The 26,057-nt window shown below is 42.8% G+C and overlaps 1 protein-coding gene across 1 annotated transcript in view; it reads left to right on the forward strand.

Annotated features, from left to right (window-relative positions):
* Positions 1-134: 134 nt before the first annotated feature.
* Pde6d (phosphodiesterase 6D) overlaps positions 135-26,057 on the forward strand; it is a 38,618-nt gene continuing 12,695 nt past the window's right edge. Inside the window, exon 1 of the mRNA XM_034521301.2 lies at positions 135-376. Within this exon, the coding sequence (XP_034377192.1) occupies positions 327-376 (50 nt within the window). The 5' untranslated portion in view covers positions 135-326. The remainder of the gene's footprint in view (positions 377-26,057) is intronic.

Here is a 26,057-nt window from a genome sequence, read left to right on the forward strand (position 1 = left end):
CCTCCGGGACCCCCTCCAAGAGGGCCTTTCCCACTGACGCTCTTCGTCCCCGAGCGAAGCCGCTAAGCGTTGCTATTGGCTATTCAGGATGCCAATCGCCAAGGCTGGCTTATCATTGGTTTCAGGGCGGGAGCTCTACGACTAGAGGGAAGGAGAAGGGATCAGGAGCGGGAGCTGAGGGGAGGGAGAGGCCGGTTCGGGTCTGGCCGCCACCGCTGCTCACCTAAGGTGTCCGGCCGGGCTGCGGCTGTCCTCGGTTCCTGGGTACCGTCTGCGAGGCCCCGCGGAGCCAGCGTGGGAGGGCCGCAGGCGGCAGGCGCCGCATCATGTCAGCCAAGGACGAGCGGGCCAGGGATATCCTGAGAGGCTTCAAACTGTATCCGCCCGGGAGCAGGGGCGGGGCTGGGAGGAGGCCGTGGCTCTTAGGAGCCAGGCTTTGGAAGGGGCGCCAGGTGGGCACCCGAAAAGAAGGGCTACGAGAGGGGACAGGAAAGGAACGGTGTGCCGGACCCCCGGGAGGGACCGCGAATGGGAGGCAGACACAGGGGCACCCTGAGGGAGGAAGGGGACGTTGACGGAGCCTGGCAGGGGAGGGGGCGGGGATGGAGGTGGAAGAGCCCCGGGACCTGACTGAGAAAAGTGTTCCCATCGGAAATTGGGGTCCTGAAGGCCCGGAGGCCACGAGGAGGCTGCAGTCCCCATGCAGAGGCTGAGGGAGTGTAGCAAGCTGGCCTCCTAGCCTGCCTAGGAGCATCTTTGGCGGGAAGCCCATGGTGGGAACAGGAGAAAGTGACTCCAAGCAAGTGACCTTGTATGTGGGGGATAACTGTACCTCATCTCACCCCACCACACACACACCCGTCTTGTTTCCACAACTTTCTTCCTCACTTGTGGCTTCTTCTAGGGCTGGAGTAGTGGAGAGGTGGGGAAAGAGAATTCAAGACTGGCCCCATCTTAACACTTTATTGGCCTTTGGTGCATTGAATAGTCACTTTTCTCAACCTTTCAAGTTCTCCTTCCAGCAAGATAAGAAATGTGAGGTGTGTGAGGTGTGTGAGATGCCTCGAGGTACTTTGGTTTTGAACTGACTCCCGGTAAAACTATCTTTCAGCAAAACTATCTTTGTTCCTTGGCATTGCTGTAGTTAATGCTTTATTATGATGGAACTGTTCACAATTATTTGATTGTGTTGAGGACACCGTATAATATCAGAATTCAGTGCTTCAATGGACTTGGTATTGACTGCCTGTTATCCTAGTACTTGGGAGATGGAAGCAGGGGGATCAGGAATTCAGGTCATCCTCAGAGTTTCGTAGAGTTCAAGGCTACCCTTGAGTTATAGGAGACCCTGCTTCAAAAAGGAGAAAAGTGAGGGCAGAGGAAGAAAAGAAACCATACCTCAGGCCTGTTGTATCTGTACTGTGACTTTTGCAACCTTTTTCTATATAGTAAGGGAACTTCGAAGCGTTTGTTTTGTTTTGGAGACAGGGCCATGCTGTGTAGCTCTGGCTGACCCAGAACTCGATGTGTAGACCAGGCTGGCCTCAGCTACCTGTCTCTGCCTCCTGAGTGCTGGAAGTGTTAGGACTCAGGGTGTGGCCAGCACCTCCTGCTAGAAGCTGTGTGTTTTGATGGACTATTTGTCACCATAAAATGCAAATGAAATATATCCCAGTTTAATATTCTGCTGACCTTAATCTCTGCTGTGTAATATGGAATATTCCTAAGTGCCTCCTTCTGTGCACTATAACCATTGTAACCAATCTCCTTCCTCCTGTGGAGGTTTGGGCTTTCCTAAACTGGTTTTCTGAGCAACCTGTTGCACCTTCTCAGGACCCATTTCACATCTTCCAATATGTAATTGCTTTGCTATGGTTAGAAACCAAAGTGATTGTAAATTCTAGAATGCATACAAGGCATAACAAATCATGGTTATAATCCCAGCACTTGGTGACTGGAGCAAGAGACTGTCATGTGTTCAAGACTAGTCTAGGCTATAGAATGAGACCCTGACTTCAAACAAACAAACAAACAAAACAAAACCATGCACCACAGTGAGACCGGGGTGGACAAGTAGACTGAAAGCATAAACGAGGTCGTGGTTTCCGTAGCACCAGGGGAAAAAAAACAACACAGGAAGTTTTGGGTGCAAAACGAAAACCCTTTGAATGAAAACTATACCGAGGTTTTGTGGGGTTTGTGTTTGAGGGTGAGCATGTAAAATGCATTGAGAAGTGAAGAAACAGCTGTCTGCAGCTGTCTGGGATTGGAAAGTGACTGGCCCCTGCTGTGCTTTGTTTTAAAAAAAAAAAAAAAAAAAAAAAAAAAAAAAAAAAAAAAAAGGCTGTATCTCCTTACATACTGCCATTCATGATAAACCCTCAGTGTCTTCGATAGTGAAGTTTAGTGACAGACTCTTCCGTAGCTCCCTGTACTTCTCTGTTTGGAATAAGGGAGTACAGCAGAAAGCCTTAGACTTTGTCACTTTTACTACTGACATGAACCTGTTGAGATAAAGGCTAAGGGACAAATATAGGAAATACTATAAAGCTGGATGTGGTGGCACACACCTTTAATCCCAGCACTCAAGAAGCAGAGGCAGGTGGATCTCTGTGAGTCTGAGGCCAGCCTGGTCTGCAAATTGAGTTTCAGGACAGCCAGGACACACAGAGAAACCTTGTCTCGAAAAACGAAAAAGAAAGAAAGAAAGAGTGTGTATCTGTGTGAATCAGCCACTTAAGTAGCAATGTTAGGGCTTCAGGAAACAGGCTTTCGGGGAGAACTTGACCTGAGCTGATTAAATTATAAAGTACAGGGAAACAGCCATGTAGAAGTTAGCATGGGAGGGATGGGCTGCTCATCCTCTGGTATTCTTTGTTGACATCTGAATGAAGAGAAGGAAAACAGGGCTAGAGATACAGCTCAGTGGTTAAGAACTTAAGGATGTTAATTGCTCCTGTAGAGGACCTGGGTTTGATTCCCAGCACTCACACCAGGCAGTTAGTTAACTGGATTCCAAGGATCTAACACCCTCTTGCCTTCTGGGGCACCTGCACATGTGTGGCTCATATAAACTCATGCAGGCACACATATATACACATAAGCAATACGTTTTTAAAAGAGAAATAAAACAGGAACTAGATGGCTTACCACTCCAATTTTTTTTTAAAGAAAATAATTTTATGTTAGAAACAACTTGATCACTTACCACTTTTTGTAAGATAATTTTTTTTCTGAACTGTTTTCAGATTGTTTCTTAAAAAAAAAATTGTATTTACTACTTGCTTAATTATTTTTCTATTGCTATGATGAGACACTGTGACCAAGCAGGGAACTTAGAGAAAGAGGAGGCTTACGGTTTCAGGGGGTTAGAGGCTGTGACCACCAAGATGGGGAGCCTGGCAGCAGGTAGGCAGACATGGTACTGGAGCTTACATCTGTTCCACAGACACTAGGCAAAGAGAGCTAACTGGAAATGTTGAGGGTTTTTGGAAGCTCAAAGGCCAATTCCCAGTGACACAAGGCCACACCTCCTAATCCTCCCCAAACAGTTCCACAAACTGGGGAGTAACCAAACATTCAAATATGTGAGCTTGTGTAGACCATGCTCATTCAAAATACCACGTTACTGTTTAAAAAAAAAAAAAAAAAAAAAAAAAGCACTATTATATTCTCCCACCAATGGTACTCAATTTTGCCTGTTGACCTTTTTTTTTATTTTTGAAAATCTTATTTCATTGAAAAGAAAATGATAAACTTAAATTTGTATTCCTACATCACCCACTCTCTGGAGAAATAATATAGCATAGTTAAAGCATGCTGTGCTGTGTTAACTGCTAGGTGGTGGCAGCACGTGCCTTTTAACTCCAGTGCTTAAGAGGTGGAGGCAGATCTGAGTTCAAAGCCAGCTTAGTTTACCTGGTTTACATAGCGAATTTTAGGCATTCCAGGGCTATATAGTGAGGGACTGTCTCAGAAAGAGAAGGGGAAACTGTACTGAAGTGAGGAGCTACACTGACTGCCTTGCGTTATAGTCCTGTGTTCCTGGGGCAGTTCCTCTAAACCTCTGCCTCAGTCTTCTCTGGGAGAAGATAGGACTAACAGCACCTGTCTTATAGGTCTATCAAAACATAAAGTGAATTGATATCTAAACCTTTGGAAAAGCACCTGATACCCAGTGAGCCTTATGTCTTGGCAGTGTTTTTATTAATGACGTTGCAAATTTCATGTTTCTCAATTTCCTTCTCTGAACTATTTGTTAATGTTTACCCATTTTACTGTTTTGTTTTTTTTTTTATATTAGCCCCTTGCCTAACATGTCTATTGTGATAGTTTTGTCATAGTAGACTGTTTAAAGTCTTTTCTGTTGTTTTGGTTTGGGGGTTTTTGTTTTTGTAACACTAGAGATTGAAGCTAGGCGTGGATCACTTGCTAGGCAAACACTCTGCCTTTAACTGTATCCCCCACTTTCCTATTACCTGTTTGTTTATCCTCTGGCAAACCCCTGCACAAATATAATACATTCCAGTCACACCCATCCCTTTCTCTCTTCTCCATGCCATCCCATCCAGTCTCCACACCACCACCATGTCTTTTTGTTTTACTTTCCGTTTTTCTTTGTGACTCACTCACTGGCTTTAACCAGGGCCGCCCAGTGGGCATTCTTGAGTTACTCATACACCAGAAGGGGACTCCACATCAGTGGTTACACCACTGAAGTCAGCAGCTTCATCCCCAGGAATGCACTGAATCTCCCTAAATCATTTTACAATTTTTACTTTGAGACAGAGTCACACTGAGTAGCCCAGACCGGCCTTGAACTCACTCTGTAGCCCCAGCAAGCCTTGAACTAGTGATCTTTGTTCTTCAGCCTCCCATGAAGCTGGGGTTTCAGGCCTGTGCCACCATGCCTGGCTCCTGGTTTATCTCCTTTTTTTTTTTTTTTTTTTTTTTTTTGAACAGAATTCTTTTTTAACATTTTTTAAAATATATATATATCTATAGTTTCCATTTGACCTTTGCATTTTTTGTCTTATTTAAGAAAATCTTGGGGCTGGAGAGATGGCTCAGCAGTTAAAGAGTAGTTATAGACTGCTCTTCCAAAGGACCCAGGTTCAAGTCCCAGCACCCACATGGCAGCTCACAACTGTCTGTAATTTCAAGATCTAACACTCTCACATAGATATACATTCAGACAAAACACCAGTGCACATAAAATAAAGGGAAATATATTTTTAAAAAATACTTTAAGGAAAATCTCCCTAATATTCTCTGGTTCAGCTCATATACCTTACCTATTTTGAGCCTTAATCCAATTTTGGGGGCTTTGCAGAAGCAGAGGGTAATGTAGCTATTGTTGTTTTGTTGTTGTTTAAGGAGCTGGTGATCTCTCTTATCCTGAGATTAATCAAATAGCCTGTTTCTTATTTTCAGTACTTAACCCTTTAATCCTCTGAAATGTATTTATATTTACAGTGTGTGGTAGGAATAAGCTGAAAAGGCAGCTGTCCCAGGAACATTTACTAGCTACTTAAACCACCCTGCTTCCATTGTTTTAGAATATTGTCTTTGCCATGTAATAATTTCCATAAGACAAGAGTTTACTTTTAGGATATTGTTTCATTGCTTTATTTCTTGCTTATGCCTGTACATCCTTAAGGGTAGTCACCTAGTTTCACAGTATGGTTAAATATAGTTTCAGTGTGATTACCATGAGTATGTATCTATAAAGTCATAAAGTCCCAAATAAATATTTGTGTCCCTTCTACTCACAGGAAGCTTTGCCCCATGTCCATTATAGATATCCAATAAGCATGGATAATATTGCAAAACTTAGATTTAACTAAGAGAATTCATGTAAAGCTTTGTTTTGTTTGGTTTTGGGGGGGGGTTGTTTGTTTGGTTTTTTTGTTTTGTTTTGGTTTGTTTTTTTGGTTTTTTTCAAGACAGGGGTTCTCTGTGTAGCCCTGGCTGTCCTGGAACTCACTCTGTAGACCAGGCTGGCCTCGAACTCAGAAATCTGCCTGTCTCTGTCTTCCAAGTGCTGGGATTAAAGGCGTACACCACCACTGCCCGGCAAGCTTTGTATTTGTTATGTTACTTCAGATTTTGTTCTCTTAGCATCTCCACCTCATCCCTCCTTACCTGTTTTCAGCTCATACAAATCAAGAGTCTTCTATTTCTTGGTTTGTTAAAAAAAAAAATAACATTTCCTAATTGTCAATGAAAATTATAAATATTTGGGATAGGACAAATGTGATTTCCTCTGCATAGATTTTGGATTTGATCATTTTAAACAGCTGTTAGATTGTAAATCCCACATTCCCCAGTTATTTCATTTAACAAAGGTCTATTGAGTGGCTGTTACACACAGGGTATTCTGCACTGGACGTCTACAAAGTGAATTAACGGTGCCCTCCCCTTTCAATCCTGCTTAGAATGAATGGCTTCAACATGATGTTGCCAGCTAGAGCTGGTGGTCGAGGCCTGTAATCTCAACTAAGTCCAAGGCCTTCCAGGGCAACCTGGTCTCAAAGTAAAAATGTAAAATAAAAAGAGACTAGTAAAGAGCATTAATTCACCTAGGTTCAGTCTTTATTACTAAAATATTTTTAATGGTGCTTTGTTTTGCTGTTAAATTTTATTATAGTATTGTATTTTGTGTAGTTTGCTAACTTAGCTAATGTCTACTGTTACTTGCTTTTATAAAACTTAGAATTGTTTTGAGATGTTTTTACTTAACTTACCATGTTCATAATTTCCACAGATACTGTTGGTTGCTTTCAGTGATATACATCTATTGTAGTACTTTTTGTTTGAGACTGGGTCTCTTTGTTTTCCAGGCTAGTCTCAAATTCCTAAACATAAGACATCCCTCCCCCTGAAGCATCCCAGGCAGCTGAGACTGCAGCCTCCTTCACCATAGACCTCTCATAGCACTAGGTTTCTCATACAGCACTGACTAGATTATTTTACCTACTTGGGTAATTTTTTTCATTGGAGGCAGTGAGATGGCTCAGTGCTGCCAAGCCAGAGCTCAAGCCCCAGGACCCACTTGGTAGAAAGAAATGAGCCTGCATAAGTTTTCCACTGACCTCCATGTGTGTGTGCATGTGCACACTCAACACACCTACAATCTTAATGTAAAAAAAAAAAACCAAACCAGACTGTCAGAGCTGATGTGTTATAGTCTCATTATCTTTAATCCGCTGGAAATTTGCTGTGGTAGAATCTGTGTCCATAAGGTTTTGCTTTTGTTTTTGTTTTGAGACAGGATCTCTCTACATAGCCCTGGCTGTCCTGGAACACACTATGTAGACCAGGCTGGCCTTGAACTCACAGAGAGCCTTCTCCATCTGCCTCATGAGTGCTGGGATTAAAAGGCCATGCCCAGTAGGGTTTTTTTTTGTTTGTTTGTTTGTTTGTTTTTGTTTTTCGAGACAGGGTTTCTCTGTGTAGCCCTGGCTGTCCTGGAACTCACTCTGTAGACCAGGCTGGCCTCGAACTCAGAAATCTGCCTGCCTCTGCCTCCCAAGTGCTGGGATTAAAGGTGTGCGCCACCACCGCCCAGCACCCAATAGGTTTTTGTTGTGTTGTTTCTTAATTATCTCCATTTATTTATATTCTAGAAGTTAATATAATATTCAGATAGGATATAAATTAAAATAAGCATTTGACTTAAATTAGAGTATATTGAATACTTCCAAAGGAAAGACCAATAAATAAATGAAGATGTATTCAGCCTTATTAAAACTGTCTTCTTATTGAACAGTAACTTGTTTTGAACCACTTTGGAGGAAGAGAAGCACTAATTTGCTCTCGTGTTTGTGTGTGTGTGTGTGTGTGTGTGTGTGTGTGTGTGTGTGTGTGTGTAGCCTCTATAGACAGTACTTAACATCTATTAAAATTTGGTATGTAACTGCTGTGGCAAATAGAACAGGCTGTAAGACTGCAGGTTCAGACTTGCTACCTGCAGCCTTATGATCTTCAACACAGCACTCACACTCATTGTGCCCCAGTTTTTATAACTCATATCCCCAGAGTATTGTTACAAGAATTAAATGAAACTTCAGCCGGGTGGTGGTGGCACAGGCCTATAATCCCAACACTCAGGAGGCAGAGACAGGCAGGTCTCTGTAAATTCAAGGCCAGCCAGGTCTACAAAGTAAGTTCCAGGATAGCCAAGATTACACAGAGAAACCCTGTCTCGGGAAAAAAGAAAAAAGGAAGAAAATTTAAAAAGACACAACTGCTAATGGGGATTACCCTAGGGTCTTGGTGCAAAAACTGGATGAAATTTAAATTTAACAGAGTACTCAGCATATAGTAAGTAATAAATAATAAGTTATTCAGCCTGTTCATAATTATAAATGATCATAGTGAGCTGGGGATGTAGCTAATTGGGTGCTAGCCTAATGTGTGCATGAAGCCCTGGACTTGATTTTCCAGTATGTATAAGCCAGATGAAGGGCCCAGCACTTAGGAGGCAGAGGCAGGAGGATCAGAAGTTCAAGGTTATCTCAGCTATATATTGAACTCAAGGTCACCGTAGGTTGCAGGAGACCCTATTTCAAAAAGAAGTAATAATAACACTAGTGCTAATATCCTCTAGAATATAAAGTAATGTCTTTAGGTGCATATGTCTATGAATACAGGTTGCGACCAGAGGTCAGTCTAATGAGTTGTTTCTCAAGCACCAAGTGGTCCACTTGTTTGGAGACAGGATCTAAACTCACCAGTTGGCCTAGGTTAGGTGGCCAGGAGCCACCTGTTTCCTTCTTCCCAGCACTTGTCCTGCAAGCCTGTGTCACCATGCCTATCTCTTGTGTGGGATCCAGGATCAGACTTGGTTCTTATATGCTTGCCTGGCAAGCACTTTACCAACTGAGCTATTTCCCCAGCCATCAGAATTCCTTCTTGTTTTTAAGATTTATATTTATGTGTCTGTGTGAGTGCCTACATGTATGTGTATGCACTGTGTGTATTTGGTACTCTCAGAGTCCAGAAGAGAGTGTCCAATCCCCTGAAACTGGAGGTAAAGACAGTTGTGAGCCACTTGATATTGGTGCTAGGAACCAAGCCTGGGTCCTTTTGGAAGAGTGGCAGTGTTCCTAACCACCAAACCATCTCTTCAGCCCCCATTCATTCATATTTCATCTGAGAATTATTCTTTTCTACTGTACTTACATTCTCTATATTGTTTTTAATTTTTCCATATCTCTTAAATTCAGGGGGCAGTCTGGGATAAGAAAGAAGTTGTTACCAATTAGTCACCTGGAAGGGGAAAAAGATACTTCTCAGAAAGTATTTAAATAGCAAATAGATACATATTTTTTAATATTTTATTTTATTGTGTGTATGTATATATGCCTGGGTGTATACAAAAGTACTCCTACATGTAACCTCTTGAGGTCAGAAGAGGGTGTCAAATCCCCTGGAACTGGAGCTAAAGGCAGCTGTTAACTAACATGGGTGCTGGAAGTTGAAGCCTGGTCCTCTGGAAGAGTAGTAAGCACTGTTAGCTACTGAGCCATCTTTCTAGCCCTAAATGGGTATATTCTTGATTTCACTTTTTTGTTAAACACAGTCTGTAGTAAAGAAAAGGCTCATCACAGGAATACAGTTAGCAACTTTGATCATGATCATATAGAAGAGGTTGTTACTCAGAGCTAAGAAGCACAGCATTATGGGCCACTAGGTTTTTACAGCAGCGTTACTCACAGAATGTATCCCACAAGGAAGTAGTCTTCAAATGGGCAACCAAACTACCTTATAAATGAGAAAGAAGAAAGAATCCCTTTTAGACCACGGCATAGATAACTGAGTATGTAGTGGTACTATTTAGAAGACAACCTTGAGAATAGGTCCAGTTATTTTCACTTCATTCTGGAATTTTGTCTTTAAACATCTAAAAAGTATCAAATAAAAACTATATGTGAGCCAGGAGGTGGTGGTGCATGCCTTAGTCTCGGCACTCAGGAGGCAGAGGCAGGTGGGTCCCTGAATTAGAGGCCTGGTCCACAGAGCTAGTTCCAGGTCAGCCAGGACTACACAGAGAAACCCTGTCTCAAACACTCCTTCCCTGCTCTAGAAAGTTCAGTAAGAGAATGTCTTTTTTTAAAAAAAAAAAATAATAATAATACTAAGGTAAATTAGCTAAGCAAAGTGGCACAGCCTTTTGATTCCAGCATTTTGGAGGCAGAGGCAGATAGATTCTGTGAGTTCAAGGCCAGCCTGGTTTACATAGAGAATTCTAGGACAGCCAGGGCTACATGGAAAAATCCTGTCTGAAAAAAATAAGGTGAAGTGATTGAAAATAGACTTGAAACCAACCTCTGACCTCCTCAAGACTTGCATAAGGGAGCTGGGAAGAATAACAGAGTACAGCGTGGTAAGTGCATAGCATTTCCCTAAGTGCAGTAGAAATGCAGAAGAATGATTATGGCTGGGGGCGTTGTGGAAGGCTTCAGAGCTGTCATCTAAATAGAGGCTTGAAAGATGAGTAGGTGTTAAGGAGTCTAATCTCTAGATTCTGAGGAGTAACAGCAGCGCTGTGGCAGGCACAGCGCAGAGGAGCACCTCAGGCTTGGGCTAGAGCCGAGCACAGGAGCAAAAGTCCTGAGAGGGCTGGGGCGGAAATGCCACTCAGTGACTGTGTGACACAGACTGAGAGTCTGTGGCAGCTTAGACGTAGCACTGATGCTAAGAGTAGTGTCTAGAGGAACAAGATGAACTATAATCTGCCAGTATCAGAAGACTGACTCCACCCGGGCGGCGGTGGCGCACGCCTTTAATCCCAGCACTCGGGAGGCAGAGGCAGGCGGATTTCTGAGTTCGAGGCCAGCCTGGTCTACAGTTAGTTCCAGGACAGCCAGGGCTATACAGAGAAACCCTGTCTCACAAAAACAAAAAAGAAGACTGACAACAACAACAGAGGAAATAAAATCAGCAAAAGTATATTATTCAAGAAATCTGGTGACAGAAAACTAAGTTTAGGAAGTAGTTTGAATAAGGTTATCATAATTGGTGGGTGGGCGTGAGGTTCAGTGGTCAGGCTGTCGCCTAGCTTGCATGAGGCCAGAGATTCCTTCCCCAGCACTGAAGAAATCAAGAGGGATTCAGTTAAATAGTGAAAGTCACTTTCTCAGTTGTCCAACTGTATGCATATCATTTATTATCTATAAGTACAGATTATGCTTGTTCCATGTAACTTGTGGGGATATGAAATTTTGCCATCCTACTTTAAAAGCCATAGTTCTTCAAATGTGTTGTGCTTGCTCTTGTTACTACAGTCATTTATTTAACTTTGCTCTAAAGTTTAGAATTGCTTTTGTAAATTTATACGTTTCAGGTTTCAGGATGCCAAAAAGGCCAGGGGCTCAATGATTTTCTTTTATACTGTCTTGGACCTCTGAAGGCTTCTGTTCGTCAGGGTGGGAAATAATTGTCTTTTGCAGTGAAAACAACTTCAGGACCATATTTCACTTTCCGTTTCCTATTTGTTTATTTGAGGGGCAAGACAAGGCTCCTAAGTGTGGGTTACAACTGTGAGCTCAGACCTTTTGATTTTTTATTTATTTGTTTGGTATTTGGGTGACGGGTTTTTTGTGTAGTCCTGGCTGTCCTGGAACTTGCTCTGTAGATCAGGCTGGCCTTGAACTCACAGAGAGCCACCTGCTTCTGCCTCCTAAATGCTGAGATTAAAGGTGTCTCACTACTGATCAGCCCTTTACCTTTTTTAAGGGTTATAATTTAAGAAAACTGATGCCCCTCTCAGAACTATAATCCTTTTTTTTTTTTTTTTTTAAATTAGGTAAAGTTCAAGAATCACTGAATATAGATTTTGGTGGCATTTGAGAACCTATTTCTTTGCCTTCAAATAAGGAGACAGAAATAATCTTTGAGGAGCATGCCCCTGAAAGGAGGCATTATGCCATCTCTTCCATCAGGAGATGCTGGGATGCAAACAAGGCAAAGCCAGTTTGTAAGAATCTTTCAGGTATGTCCCTCTGGCTTGTCTGATGCCAGATTCAGGTGCTTTAACTGTACATCAATACAGTAGTGGACTCTAGAAAAAGAAATGGTTCATTGTCTGACTTAGCTAGTGAGAAGACTGTGTTATGTTTCAAGTGGTGATCTCTTTCTCATTACTAAGTTACTTGCCTGCAGTTTCCCAGGCCAGTCTAGGTTTAGATTGTCTCTTTTCCAAGCACAGCAGCATTGCCAGAGCCAGAGTATTATTTCACAGTGATACCACCATTTGTTACAGCGTATAAAGTTTCAAGGATGCTGAAGCCTGGGTTCTCAGGGACCCATTTATATTTTCTCACCATGTCTCCTGTAAGTGGGAACATTGCTGGGAAATTATTGAATAGAGAAGTTGGTTTCATTATATGTCAATTAGAATTGGCTTTCAAGAATGTACTAAAAGGTGGCCAGCAAGATGGCACAGTAATTTAAGGCACTTGCTACCAAGCCTAACCATCTGAGCTTGGTCCCCAAAGAGCCCCACAAAGGAAGGAAATTACTTAGTCTCACAAGTTGTCCTCTAACCCTACCTATGTGTACATGTGTATTTGTGTACATATATACATATGCACATATGATAAATGAGAGAACTCTGAAATTTTTTCAAAAGTGAGGCTGAGCCTGGAGAGATGGCTTAGTGGTTAAAATCACTGGCTGCTTTGCTAGAGGGCCTCCCACATGTGGGCTTTACAGCTGTCTGTAACTCCAGTTCCAGATCATCTGACCCCCTGTCTGTCTTCAGGCACCATACCAGGAATGTACACAGTGCACAGACATACATGCAATCAAGATACCAATACACATAGACTAAGATAATAATTTAAAAAAATAAATCTTAAAAGAAAGCACTAAAGGGTCTGTCGTATACAGCAGACCTAGGGCAGAAGCAGCACGAGGTGCTGACAGAGTGGGTATACAAGCAAAGAAGTTCAGGTAGAGAAGAAAACATCCAACCAGAAAATAGAAAAGCAGAGCAAAGGACAGCATTTCTGTAGTGAAAATGCTCAGGACGCCACCAAATAGAAACCTCCTTTGTTCATTGCCAGGCATTGTAGCTGCTTCCACCCTAAAGAAATGAACAGAAGGCTTTTCTTTCTGCCAGTGACCTTGGTATGGAAGCTTTACCTCATACTGCTTTGGTCTGCAGTGGTAGACATTAGCATATGTCATTATATGCTTGGTCAGCCATTTTGCCTGGGGTGGGGGGGAATCTACTTACCTTGAAATTACTCAGAGCTACATGCCCATATATAATTTACAAGTACTCTGCCAAGTCATGAATTCAGACCTAATGCAGAAAAGGCTTTTAAGTTCTGATGTGTTTTACCTACAATTCAGCTGACTGATTTAGCTGTTCTCCTTAGAGACAGTGTGTGGTAAAGATTTTTTGGGTTTGTTTTAGATTTTTAAATTGTGTGTCTGGATGTGTGTGTGTGTGTGTGTGTGTGTGTGTGTGTGTGTGTGTAGCCATTCACAAAGGCCAGATGCTTCTTGGAGCTAGATTTACAGGCAGTTGTGTGTCTGATGAGTGTGCTGGGAATTGAACACTAGTTCTCTGCAAAGCAGTATTCACTCTTAACCACTAAGCAGTCTGTCCCACCCCCTTGGTTAGTTATTTGCAGAGCAGCAGTCTGATTTTCCTCCTCTACAACTCTCTGATCCCTGAGTGAGCAGCTCCTCTGGTCTGCTCCTTAGACACTCTTGAATAACCCTTGCTTTCTGGTTGTTAACCTGAAGGAGAGTTCCCATCAACCTTCTGACTTGCTCTGTGATGTTCACTTGTTTCAGCACATATTTGAGTTTCTTGTGTTGAGTGCTGAGATGATCAATAAACCTGGGTGGAATTCTATTTATAAACTCAGATGTACACAGCACATTGTGTATATACGTTCTACAGTGCAGTAAAACAGTTGGCCAGGGTCAGTGGGGCCCTGGAACAGACAGCAGTGTAGAGGATGGAGTGTATGGCTGAGCCTGGTCTCAGTGGCTTTCCCCAGTTAAGCCTTCATGTTTTATGGTGCCTTTTCAAGCCCTGGTTTAAAGCAGCTTATTAACCTGCTAACCTGTTGCCTGTGATTTTCTGTTCCCTGCCAAACTGTCATCTTTTTTCCTGGCAATACCTCTTAACATATTGTGTCTTCTGTTGTCTTTTTAACTAGTTACTTGTTTTGTTTTGTTTTGTTTTGTTTTGTTTTTTAATTCTGTCATGGTGGCACATGCCTTTAATCCCAGCACCTGGGAAGCAGGGATAGGCAATTTCTACATAGTAAGTTCCAGGACAGCCAGGACTATATAGAGAAACTTGTCTCAAAAAAAATAAAATTCTCTTTTAGGGCTAGCATGATGGGTTAATAGGTAAAGGTATCCGCTGCCAAGTCTGACAATCTGAGTCTGAACTGGGTGGCCACATACGCACTCACACACACATAACACATAAAATAAATAAATATTTTTAATTAATATGCCCTCGACCTACTTACAAAACCTGAACTTTATGTATTCCTTAGATATGAAACAGACCTTGTCAAGAGTAGAAAAGGTTTTTTTTTTTTTCCTATTGCCTAGAATAGTGATACTTAAAGCTAGAGAAGAATATGATTTTTTTTTTAACTTCTCATCTTGGCCGGGCGGTGGTGGCGCACGCCTTTAATCCCAGCACTTGGGAGGCAGAGGCAGGCGGATTTCTGAGTTCCAGGACAGCCAGGACTACACAGAGAAACCCTGTCTCAGAAGAAGGAGAAGGAGGAGAAGGAAGGAGAAGGAGGAGAAGGAAGGAGGAGGAGGAAGAGGAGGAGGAGGAGGAGGAGGAGGAGGAGGAGGAGGAGGAGGAGGAGGAGGAGGAGGAGGAGGAGGAGGAAGAAGAAGAAGAAGAAGAAGAAGAAGAAGAAGAAGAAGAAGAAGAAGAAGAAGAAGAAGAAGAAGAAGAAGAAGAAGAAGAAAACCTTCTCATCCCTCACCACAAGCATGGTTACAGTAGGTGGCCAGGCAGGACAGTGGGTGGATATGTGAACTTGGAAATGACTGAGGAGGTACAGGCTGCAGACTGCTGTCCCTCAGGAACCTCCTCGCTTGTACCATCCCTTTGACTCTCTTAGCAAGGCAGATACAGTCAGTCTATTCCTGTATACGTTCTTAAGAAACAGTTGTGGTCTTTAGTACTTTTAGTGCAAAAAAAAAAAAAGGGAGCCCACTTGCTTATCTGAACTAGCTCTCTAGAGCAGACCTAGGATTGGCCAGGCTTGGTTTCAGGTACTGAGCCCCTCTTGGGGCCAGTGTAAGGTGACCCATTCTGTCAGATGCTTTCCTCCTGAGATTTTCTCATCTCCTCTTTGTCTTCTCATAACATTATCCAAACAAGGTAGGAGGTGTTTCTACCAAAATCTTTGTTATTACAAGCAAACCTCCATATCAACTAAGGTAATTTCAGGTTGTTTTACAACATTAAATCTTCAGTTTAAAAGATGAAATTGTAAGTTCTTGAATACCCTGAGATAATGTAAGCTCATGGTCTCATTCCGGGTATAGTAAAGCAAGAAAACTACTTTTTAATCATCAAACACAATAGTAGTCAAAGGAGATCATTATTTTGAAATATTTAAGCTCAAATATTTAAATATAGCTTATAATAAGGAAATTTTGTTATCATGAGTAGAGTTTTTGTTACTGTATGAATCTGTATAGTTTCAGTAATTTCATATTCTCTACTAAGCAGTATCACCAGAGAATGATTTTAGAAAAGAACAAAGGACCATTCCCATTTAGGAGTCTGCTTTCGTTTCTCACCTTCAGTCTTCCTAGCCTTGGTAGCTTATCTTCACCAAGGGACCCAGGACCCTGCAGCTGCAGTCTCCTCCCTGGGGTTCTCGGTGTAGACAGACTTGTTTATCTAAATGCCACCTGTGCTGTTTCTCAGCTGCAGTAGATTCTGTACTGTAGTTTCTCTCTCTGGGACAAATGGCTTGCAGGAAGCTGGTAGTGTCATAGATGCTAAGAGCATAGCCATTGGAATCAGGTAGTGGAAAGCCAACTTTAGAACTGGGTTAGTTAATGAAGTGTTTATCTAGCATGAATGCAACTCTGGGTTCCGTCTACAGCACCATCTAAAACAGGGTCTAGTGGGTTATGCCTATAATCCAAGCACTTGGGAGGTAAAGGCGAAAGGATCAGAAATTCAAGGCCACCCTAAGCTTCGGAAAACCCTGCCACCAAAAAAATAAGTAAGACTTTACCACTTACTGTTTTTGAAACCTTTGAACTTTCATCTTGGAACCAAAGTTGCTCATCAAAATAGGGATCATAATAATGCCTGTTTCATAGGATTTTGAGGAGATTCTCATAAGCATGGATAAAAGCTTAGAGTACATTAGCGGTCATTTATACAGTAAATAGGAACTTGAAAGATGTCCATTTCTGCCAAGGGTTCTTAGCATCCTTGTATAGGATGGATCACCTGAAACCTTCTGGTTTTCAGTTTCTTCTATTCATTTAAACAGAAATTTGCTTAGATGTGACCCGTTCAAACAGGACTTTTTGATAACATGTGCTAACCATGTTATGTAATTTCTCTGATTTTTTTTTCAGAAAATTTTTCTTAATTGTTTTAGAGTTTAGAGAAATAAATATCTTCTGGTTAACTTGTGACCATTTTTATACTATTTGTTGTTTTGTATGTTAAGCATTTCTGATTTCCATGGAAAAGCCCAAGGATTGGGCAGTTTTTCTCTTTTAGTTTGTTACAGTCTGGTGCAGTTCATCTAGAAGGTTAGAAAGTCACAGGAAGGCAGTGCCTGGAAGCTGCCAAGGGACCCCACATTTAAGCTTCTGAGCGTTCTCTCTGCTCACAAAAGACAGGCATCTGGGCAAGTGAGTCAGTTTGTTGTTAGTTCCCAAGCACTGCCAGGGGAGACTTATACCCCTGAGTCTCTCTCGTCCTCAGGAGGGAATGATGGCTGTTAGTCTAGCCCATCTTCAGTTTAGTGACTGGACTGATTCCCAGACACTTCTGACGGAAGAGATTCCTGCAGGCCTCCTGCTAGTGTTTTCCTACGATTGCCTGCTCTATAGCCAAGGGCTGGCTTCTTCTATGTTCTTAGACATAGATCATTTCCCCTCACTGCCCATCTCTCTTTTTCCCGGGGCCAGCTTGCCCTCCTGTGTATACACAACTGCAAAAACCACAGTGGCTGCTCTCCATTCTCCCTCAGTAAAGCACACCATTCTGAATGTTTCTGATCCCTGAAGCCTCCCTTCCTGAATCGTGTTTTGTTCATGGTCCCACTCAGTCATCCATCATGGCCTCCCTCTAGCTAGTGCTGTAGTATACGGACTTCAGTGATCGGAATGCTTTTCTGTTCTTTAAGATAATTTTCCTTCCAGAATCACAGGGCTACTCAGAATTTGGCTTCTGGGTATTAGCTTTGGCTTCACTTGGGAACTGGTTAGAAATACAGAATGATAGTTTGTAGCTCAGACCCACTGAAATTTGTGGTTTGTCTGAGTATGAGAGTTAAAGGAAGCCAGTCCTAACTGAGCATGCTAGCACACTTACAACTGCTTAGAGTGTTGAGGCAAGTTTAGGCCATTTTGGAAAACTTAGGGAGATCCCTTTCTTAATAGACTAGAAAATGGATATGGGTGCTAGTTCAATGGTAGAATGCCTGTCTAGCATCCTGGAGACCCTGAGGTCAATCCCCAGTACTCAGGGGATTTTAACCCTACTGGAAACTACCTTTGCTCAGGGAAGGAAAACTGTCAACTAGTTAGTTCCCAGCTTGGCTTTCAGTAGAATCAAATGGGGAATCTTTAATATATACATATACATACATACATACATACATACATACATACAGAGAGAGACAGAGAGAGAGAGAGAGAGAGAGAGAGAGAGAGAGAGAGAGACAGAGAGAGAGACAGAAAGAGAGAAAGAGTTTGATTTTGATTTTGGTTTTTTGTTTTTCAAGACAGGGTTTCTCTGTGTAGCACTGGCTATATTGGAACTCACTCTGTAGACCAGGCTATGCTACCACCTCCCAGCTAATATTTATGTTTATTGGATGTATATTTTACATAGACCACACTGGTCAGAAGAGGCATTAACTGAGGTCGTCTTCCAGAGCAATAAGTGCTCTTGACCACTGTGCACTTAAGCACAGTAAGTGTTCTTAATCTCTCCAGCCCCTACACGGTAAATCTTGAAAACCAGTGATGCCTTAGTTCCACCTCCAGAGATTGTCATTTGATTGGCTTGAGTGGGCGTTTGAAAGCTCAGATTATAACAGGCAACCAAGGTTGAACCATTGATAATCACCAAATTTTTTAAACAAGTGTCATGTGACTCAAGGATGTCCTTGTACTCCTGATTGCCTGCATCGCCTGCAGGGGTTGTAGGTGTCGTCTGCCACGTGTGCTCAGCAAAGGTTCGCTTTGGAGGATTGTTGGGGTTTTTTTGTTGTTGCTGTTTGCAGTACTAGGGATTGAATGTAGGGCTTCATAGACCCCAGGCAAGTGCCCAGGAATTGTTAGTGACCTTTAGATTCACCTGTGTGCCACTGAAGGGAGTTATCTTTCTGATTTCCCCTTTTAAGTCCTTAGTTTAGTTGGAATCGTGTTCAAGACCACAAATATTTCACAATTCTGATTCTTACATACAGAGCTAGAAAATTCCAAGCAGAACATCTTGAAAACATTGATAGTTTGTGGTTGGCTGAGCTGTATGGTGATCCAAGGTCACCAAAGCCACTGGGGAGCAGCTCAGTGACAGAGTGCTTGCCTAGCATGCAGAGGGCTTTGGCACTGAAAAAAAAAAATTTAAGGGTACCCTCTTTGTCAAACCTTCGGAAGTAAGTGCCAACCTCAAAAACAGTGGTCTAAGGCTAGATGAAGTGGCACACACCTCGAATCTCAGCACTTAGGAGGCAGAGGAAGGTTGATCTCTGAATTTGGGGCCAGCTTGATTTAAAAGTTGAGTTCTAGGACATACAGGGCCTCACAGAGAACCCCTGTCTTGAAAAGCAGGAGGAGGAGGAAAATGAAACAGTTATCTACTTAAAATCATTCTGAGGTGAGCATGTAGCTCACTGGTAGAGTCTGTATAAGGCCCCGGTTCCACCCTCCAACTACAGACAAGCTTCTCAGAAATGTACAGTTCCAGAAACAAATCGTTTTATTGTGTGTGCTCAAGGGCACATTATGTGCACTGTGGGGGTGTGCCACAGCACACTGGTGACAATCAGTTCCCGCCACCTTTCCACACGGGTTCTTGGGATCAAACTCAGGCCCTCAGACTTATGCAGCAGCCAGCTTTACCCACTGTGCAGCCTCGCCAGCCCTCCTGCCCTAGCCTCCTTAGGGCACGGTTCACCACAGCTGGCAGCTAGCTTATTCAAGGGGTTGGAGAAAGGTGTGAAAGTAGGTGTGAACATGGGCTCACTGTGTAGCTCAGACTGACCAGAACTCATTATCCATGCCAGCCCTCTTGCCTCAGCCTCTGGAGTGCTGGGCTCAAACATGAGCTACCATGCCTGGCTCCTGCTGCTGCTGCTGCTGCTGCTGCTGCTGCTGCTGCTGCTGCTGCTGCTGCTGCTGCTGCTCCTCCTCTTCCTCCTCCTCCTCCTCCTCCTCCTCCTCCTCTTCCTCCTTTTTCCTTTTTCCTTCTTCTTCCTCCTTTTTCCTTTTTTTTTAAAGGAAAGATCTTATATCTCAATGCAGAAAGACTTCTGGAGCTGTCCCAATAGTATAAAGTATGGACAAGATGTGAGCTTCCTTGAGTGGTTTTGGTCTGAGTTTGTCTTTACCTGAAACTGTAGCCCTATCAGCTTGGCTATCTTGTCCAGATATGCAAATGAGGAAGAAAGGAGACACCTGGGTATGGCAGAAGACTGAAAGGAGATACAGCTTAGTGAGCAGATCCTCGGCATGTGTTAGACACTGATAGATATCTTATCTCACTAGGCCTCCTCACGGGCGAGCCAACCATGGCACTTTGTACAAGCCTCTCTTACAGATGAGGCTTCTCACAGCGCAGTGTAACTATTCTCTACCTGGAGGAGACTGAGAGCCACAGCAGAGCCTGAACCCAGCTAGTGAATGAAATGCCCAATTAACTTTCTTATAATACAACATGCTTGGTCAATTTCAAATCTGAACTAATGCTACCTTTTTTAAGATACCAGCCATGGTTTCATACCTCAAGAGTTTAAACTGTAAGTGGATAAGTACACCAGGGTTCAAGAGGAAAATGGAAGGAAGTTATTATGAACTTAAAAAAGCTATCAAAACTCTGAGGTGCACTTTTTACTTTATTTATTTGTTTTATTTGTTTATTTATTTAAGACAAGGTTTCTCTGCGTATCCCTGAATGCTCTGGAATTCCATCTGTAGACCAGGCTGGCCTCAAACTCAGAGATCTGCCTGCCTGTGCCTCCCAGGAGCCAGTGTTAAAGGTGTGTAGCTCATGGCCCTGCTTATAGTTTGTCTTTTTTTTTCTTTTCCAAACAGATCTTGCAGAGGGTGGAGGCACAGGCCTTTCTTCAGTTGACTGTTTTGGAAAGGTTCTTCAGATTTCTACCAAATATTTTAAGAGGTTTAGCTAAGAGACCATGTTTTTCCAAACTTTTTTCAAAGTTTGGAAATTATAGGTGCCTAAACTGGGTGTGATGTCGTGTGTCTTTTATCTCAATGCTGAGGAGGCAGAGGCAGATAGATTTCTGTAAAGTCAAGGCCATCCTCTGTTACACAAGATGAGCTCCAGGCCAGCCCAGCCAGAGTTACATAGTAAGACCCTGCCTTAGGTAGCTGGATGGATAGACAGACAGGCCAGCATGCTTATAAATATATATCTATATATTCCTAGATGTTGATTTCTGATTGGAAGTCAGTTTATGAGCATAGATACATTATCAATAACAGTTTAGTTTCATGTTCATTTTGAGAAGTTTAGACGCATGTAGTTACATGTCTGCCCAGCTCAGACCAAGACTAAAGCCTGCCCTTCCTATTCCCTTTAGGATTTGTCTGCCCAGTTCTTGAGGTTTGTCCCTTTAAATGTATCTTTGTAACTCTCCCCATCCGTCCTCAGGAGGCATAGCTCAAACAAAAGCTCATTCCTGTGCCTCAGAAAACTGAAAGGAGGAGAGCTTTTGTTGATAGAAACTTGGGTTTCATTCTTGACCCTGATCTTTTTTGGAACAAAGCATAGGCTTCCAGGATGCTTTCTTTCTGAAAGTCAGAGGTTACTGGCACTCCCTGGAGGAAACCCTGGGTCTGGTGTCTAGGGAAAGATGTTGGAGCCAGAGCTGGTGACGGTGCTTGGCTCTCCCTGGGGAAGCCTTGGAAGGGAAGAACAAAAGAACTGGCCCATGAGGATTGTCTGATGCTAATTCATAGAAAGGACTCTTTCTATCTTAAAAATAAATCAACCCAAAGTATCACCTTTATTTTTGTTCCACTAGTTATGAGATTTTTAATAATAGATAAAGTTTTAATATCTCAAACTTAGTTTTCTCATCCAGGACTTAAAGCTAAAGGTAATAAGATCCAGCAGATTTTTGTTTTTGTAATTCAGCTAATGCAACATTTGGGACAGCATCTGTTAATGAGGTGAGCATAAAGTATGTTAAGGAGGTAAAACAATGTTACATTTTTAAATATAGGCGAAAATAACTGTACAGCCAATAAGGAAGGCTTTGTGTCAGTACAACGTGAGTGAGTTTTTCTGTGTCCTGGGTTCACTTACTAATTTTGTGCAGTGCATTGCAGTGCAGTCCTGGAGCTGAAACCTGAGGCCCAGCACATACTGAGCAAGTGCTCTGCCACTGAGCTGTATGTTCACATTAGCTTTAATACACTGAATTTTAATTTTTGCAAAAGTCATGTAAGTATTATGTTTTGGAGTTTAAGCAAACAGCATTAAGAAGTTAAGGAACTGGAGAGGAGGCTCAATGGACGTGCACCTGTTGCTCCTGCAGAAGACCTGGTTTTGGTTCTCAGCACCCACATGGTGGCTCACAGCCATCCCAAACTCCAGGTTCAGGCGAGCTGATGAATTTTCTCATCAGACACACATGTGGTGCAAAGGCTTCTACTGGCAAAACAATCATACCTGTAATTTTTTTTTTTTTTTTTAAGTTTTAACAAGTCCTGGAGCTGGTGAGATACTCAGTGGGTAAAGGCACTTGCCAAAAAGCCTGGCAACCCAAGTTTAATCCCTATACCCCTCACAAAAGTGGAAGGAGAACGCTGTAAAGTTGTCCTCTTTCCTCCCTATACACTCCCTATACACACAGTGAACTCACACACACAGTAATAATTTTAATCGTTAAATGAAAAGGTTCTGAACAGGGAACTAGCATTAGGCAAGTGAGAGTTAGGAAAGCCTACTCTGGTGGCACTGGGTTAACATATCCTGGAAAGGATGAAGGAACAAAAGCAGTTACGTTCTTGCCACCCAGTGGTGACGTGGAAATGTAACCACCATTTCAGTGGATGAAATAGCAGGATCTGGTTTACTGTCCAGGAAGGAAGGTCACATGGAGGTTGGGCAACAGCCAGACAGAAAATACTTGAAGAGCAAGTTCTGCACTCTCATAGCAGACTAGACACCTTGAGAACAGTTTATAAATGATCATAACTACTCCAGCCAGAAGCTTTCCATACTCTCAGATGCCAGCTTCTCCAGGCCGCAGTCGTCTCTGATACCTCTCCCCCATAGCTACTGCCCATCAGAAAGACTTCCGTTATAAGGTGAGCCCTGCCCCCCTGCTCACAGCCCAGCTGCATCTGCCCACCTCACTGCAACAGATGAAATTGCGTTTCCTCTGTGCTTTGCCTGTTCTTTCTTGTGTTCCTTCATGTGTGTTCTTGCAGTAAAATACTGGCCCCTTGCCTCTCATAGGTTAAATATGTCTCTCATTTTTTCATTTGACTTGACTTTATGGTTTCAACATACAGTGTTTTTTTTTTTTTTATTTTAATTCCCGAAGTACTTTCAAAATTAAAGTTATATACAAATACATGCTTCCTTGGAAAAAATTAGTTTGGGGGGTCTGTGTGTTTATGACTATGCACCACATGTGTGCCTGGTGCCCATGGAGGGCAGAAGAGGGTTTTGATCCCTCAGAACTGGAGTTGCAGGTGGTTGTGGGTCCTCAGAGCCAAACCTGGGTCTTTAGGAGAACATCAGTGTTCTTAACCTCCCAGCCTTCTTCTCCAGTTAGAAAATTCTTTGTTATTTGATTATTTGATTTTTTTTTTTTTTTTTTTTTGAGGCAGAGTCTCACCATGTCACCCTGACTGTCCTGGAACTTGCTATGTAAACCAGGCTGGCCTCAAAACTCAGAGATCCAACTGTGCCTCCTGGACATTAGGAATAAAGGCATTTGCCACCATACCTGGCATAATTTTTAAAATTACGTGTGTGTGTGTGTGTGTGTGTGTGTGTGTGTGTACATGCACGTGTGCACCAACAGAACATACTTGTAGAGGTCTGAGAACCAATTTGTGGAGTTGGACTTTTTCTCCCACATTTCTGTAAATTCTGGGGACCAAACTTGGGTCGCCAGACTTTCATAGAACCATTACCCACTGAGCCATCTCTCCAGCCAGCTTTTGTCTTTTTTGGGACACAGTCTCTTTATATAACTCAGGCTGGCTTAGAACACATAATCCCTTCTGCCTCCTAGTCTCCTCGGCTGAGATGTATAGCTTATATACTAGAACAGCCAGCAACTTTCTCTACCTTTTTTTTTTTTTTTTTTGATATTTCAAGACAGGGTTTCTCTATGTAGCCCTAGCTATCCTGGAACTCACTCTGTAGACCAGGCTGGCCTCGAACTCAGAAATCCGCCTGCCTCTGCCTCCCAAGTGCTGGGATTAAAGGCGTACACCACCACTGCCCAGCTACCATTTTATTTTTAAACTTCATTTTTAGATTGTGTTGGACTAAAAGGAAGTTACAAAAATGATAGTGTATTCACCTGTATGCTTCAAGTGTGGCGCATTCCTTATTGGTCATGTCTCATGTCACCATAAGAGTATTACCAGAACCAGGTTGTCAACATAGGCACAGTAGAGCTAACTACTGTTTTAGGGCGGGGAAGTAGCCTAGTGGCAGAGTGCTTACACAGACAAAGGGCCAGGCTTGGCTTCCACAAGATCTTTGAAGTGAGTGTGTTAAGTGAAGAGGGAGGGAGCTAGAAGTTGAATAAAGATAAGTGTGAGAGGAACTCGGTAGACCTCCTTGCCAAGCCTGATCTACAGAATGTCCTCCCCTTTATCTGAGTGATCCTTCCACATTTGCCAAGTGGCAACCAGGGGTTCAGGGTGTGTCAGATTACTTGGGTTACTATTTGGCTTGCTCTGTTTCCAGGGGAAGAGCAGGGGAGGGAATCCACAGCCTCTGCTGTTGTTACCAATCAAAAGCAACCAGCTCAGTAGGCCTCCCCTGTGGCTCTGACTTAAGGCAGGGGAAAATAATGGTGACAAATTGACAGAGGCCACCTTTGCCAGCTATCATTAAGTTACCATAGAAGTGCAGATTCTCTTGGTCATACAGTTAGTGTGATACTAGAAGTGATTTTACATACCTATTGTTTTATCTTGCTGCAAGAGGAGATACTGAAAGTAAGAGTGTGCTTATCATAAAGGGTGCTCTGTAGGCAATGATGGAATTTAGATTCTGCTGCTTAAAAAGGATAAAATGCAACTTAATTAAGAAATCAGATGGGAGGGACCTTTAAGTATGGAGTGAAAGACCAGGTAATGGTGGTGGCACACACCTTTAATCCCAGCACTCCGGAGGCAGAGGCCAGCCTAGTTTACAAAGAGTTCCAGGACAGCCAAGGATACAGAGAAACCCAGTCGAGAGAGAGAGAGAGAGAGAGAGAGAGAGAGAGAGAGAGAGAGAGAGGTGTTTGTGTGGAAGGAAAAGGCTATTTGTGCTGAGGAGCTCAGTATCTGTGCTGCCTGTTTGTAAACGGCTGGTGATCAGCCCCAGGACCTGTCTGGGCATCCCAGGGTGACGCTTGCGGTGATGAAGCACCATGACCAAAGCAACTTTTGGAGGAAAGGGTTTATTTAACCTACACTTCTGCATCACAGTTCATCATTGAAGGAGAGTAGGAACTAAGAGGGCAAAACCTGGTGTCAGGACCTGATGCAGAGGCATTGCTTACTGGCCTGCTCCTCACAGCTAGCCCAGCCTACTTCTTATAAAACCTAAGACCACCTGTCCAGGGATGGACCCTCCCACATCAACCACTAATCAAGAAAGTGTCCTACAGGAGCTGTAGAGTCGGCTCAGTGGTTAAAAGGTTGAGAGCACTTGTTACTCTTGCAGAAGGCCTGGATTCCAAGCACCCACATGGTAGTTCACAGCCCTCTGATCCAGGGGATCTGAGCCCTCTTTTGATATCTACGGTACCAGGCACACATATGGTACACATACATACATGCAGGCAAAACATTCATGCACATTAGGAGGAGGAGGAAAATGCCCTACAGTTTCTCTATAACCTCATCCTATGGAGGCATTTCTGAACTGAGGTGTCTCCTCCCAGGTGCCTCTAGCTTGGTCAAGTTGACCCCTTGTCAGCTAGACACACAAGCATCACTAAGACATCACCTTTCCTTTCTTGTCCCCAAGATCTCATATTAATGTCCATCACCACAATATAAGACATTCCAACTTTTTTAAAATTCAAACACTTAAAAGTCCAGGTTTTTTGAAAATATTCTGAAAATACAAAGTTTCTTTAAGAATTCAAAATCTCTCAACTGTGAGCTCCTGTAAAATCAAAAACAAGTTAAATATTTTCTTATTACAAGAGAGAGAACCAGGGCACAGTCACAACCTAAACAAAGCAAAACCAATTCCAGCAGTGTAAATAATTGCAGAGTATGTGATTTACTCCCTACATTTTGGGCTCCTCCAAAGGGCCTGGGTCACGTCTCCAGCTCTGCCCTCTGCAGCACACACAACTTGTCTTCTAGGCTCTGGCTGGCTCCACTCCCCTGCTGCAGCTCTTCTTGGTGGT

Source organism: Arvicanthis niloticus, chromosome 17 (assembly GCF_011762505.2).
Source record: "Arvicanthis niloticus isolate mArvNil1 chromosome 17, mArvNil1.pat.X, whole genome shotgun sequence".
Lineage (NCBI taxonomy): Eukaryota > Metazoa > Chordata > Mammalia > Rodentia > Muridae > Arvicanthis > Arvicanthis niloticus.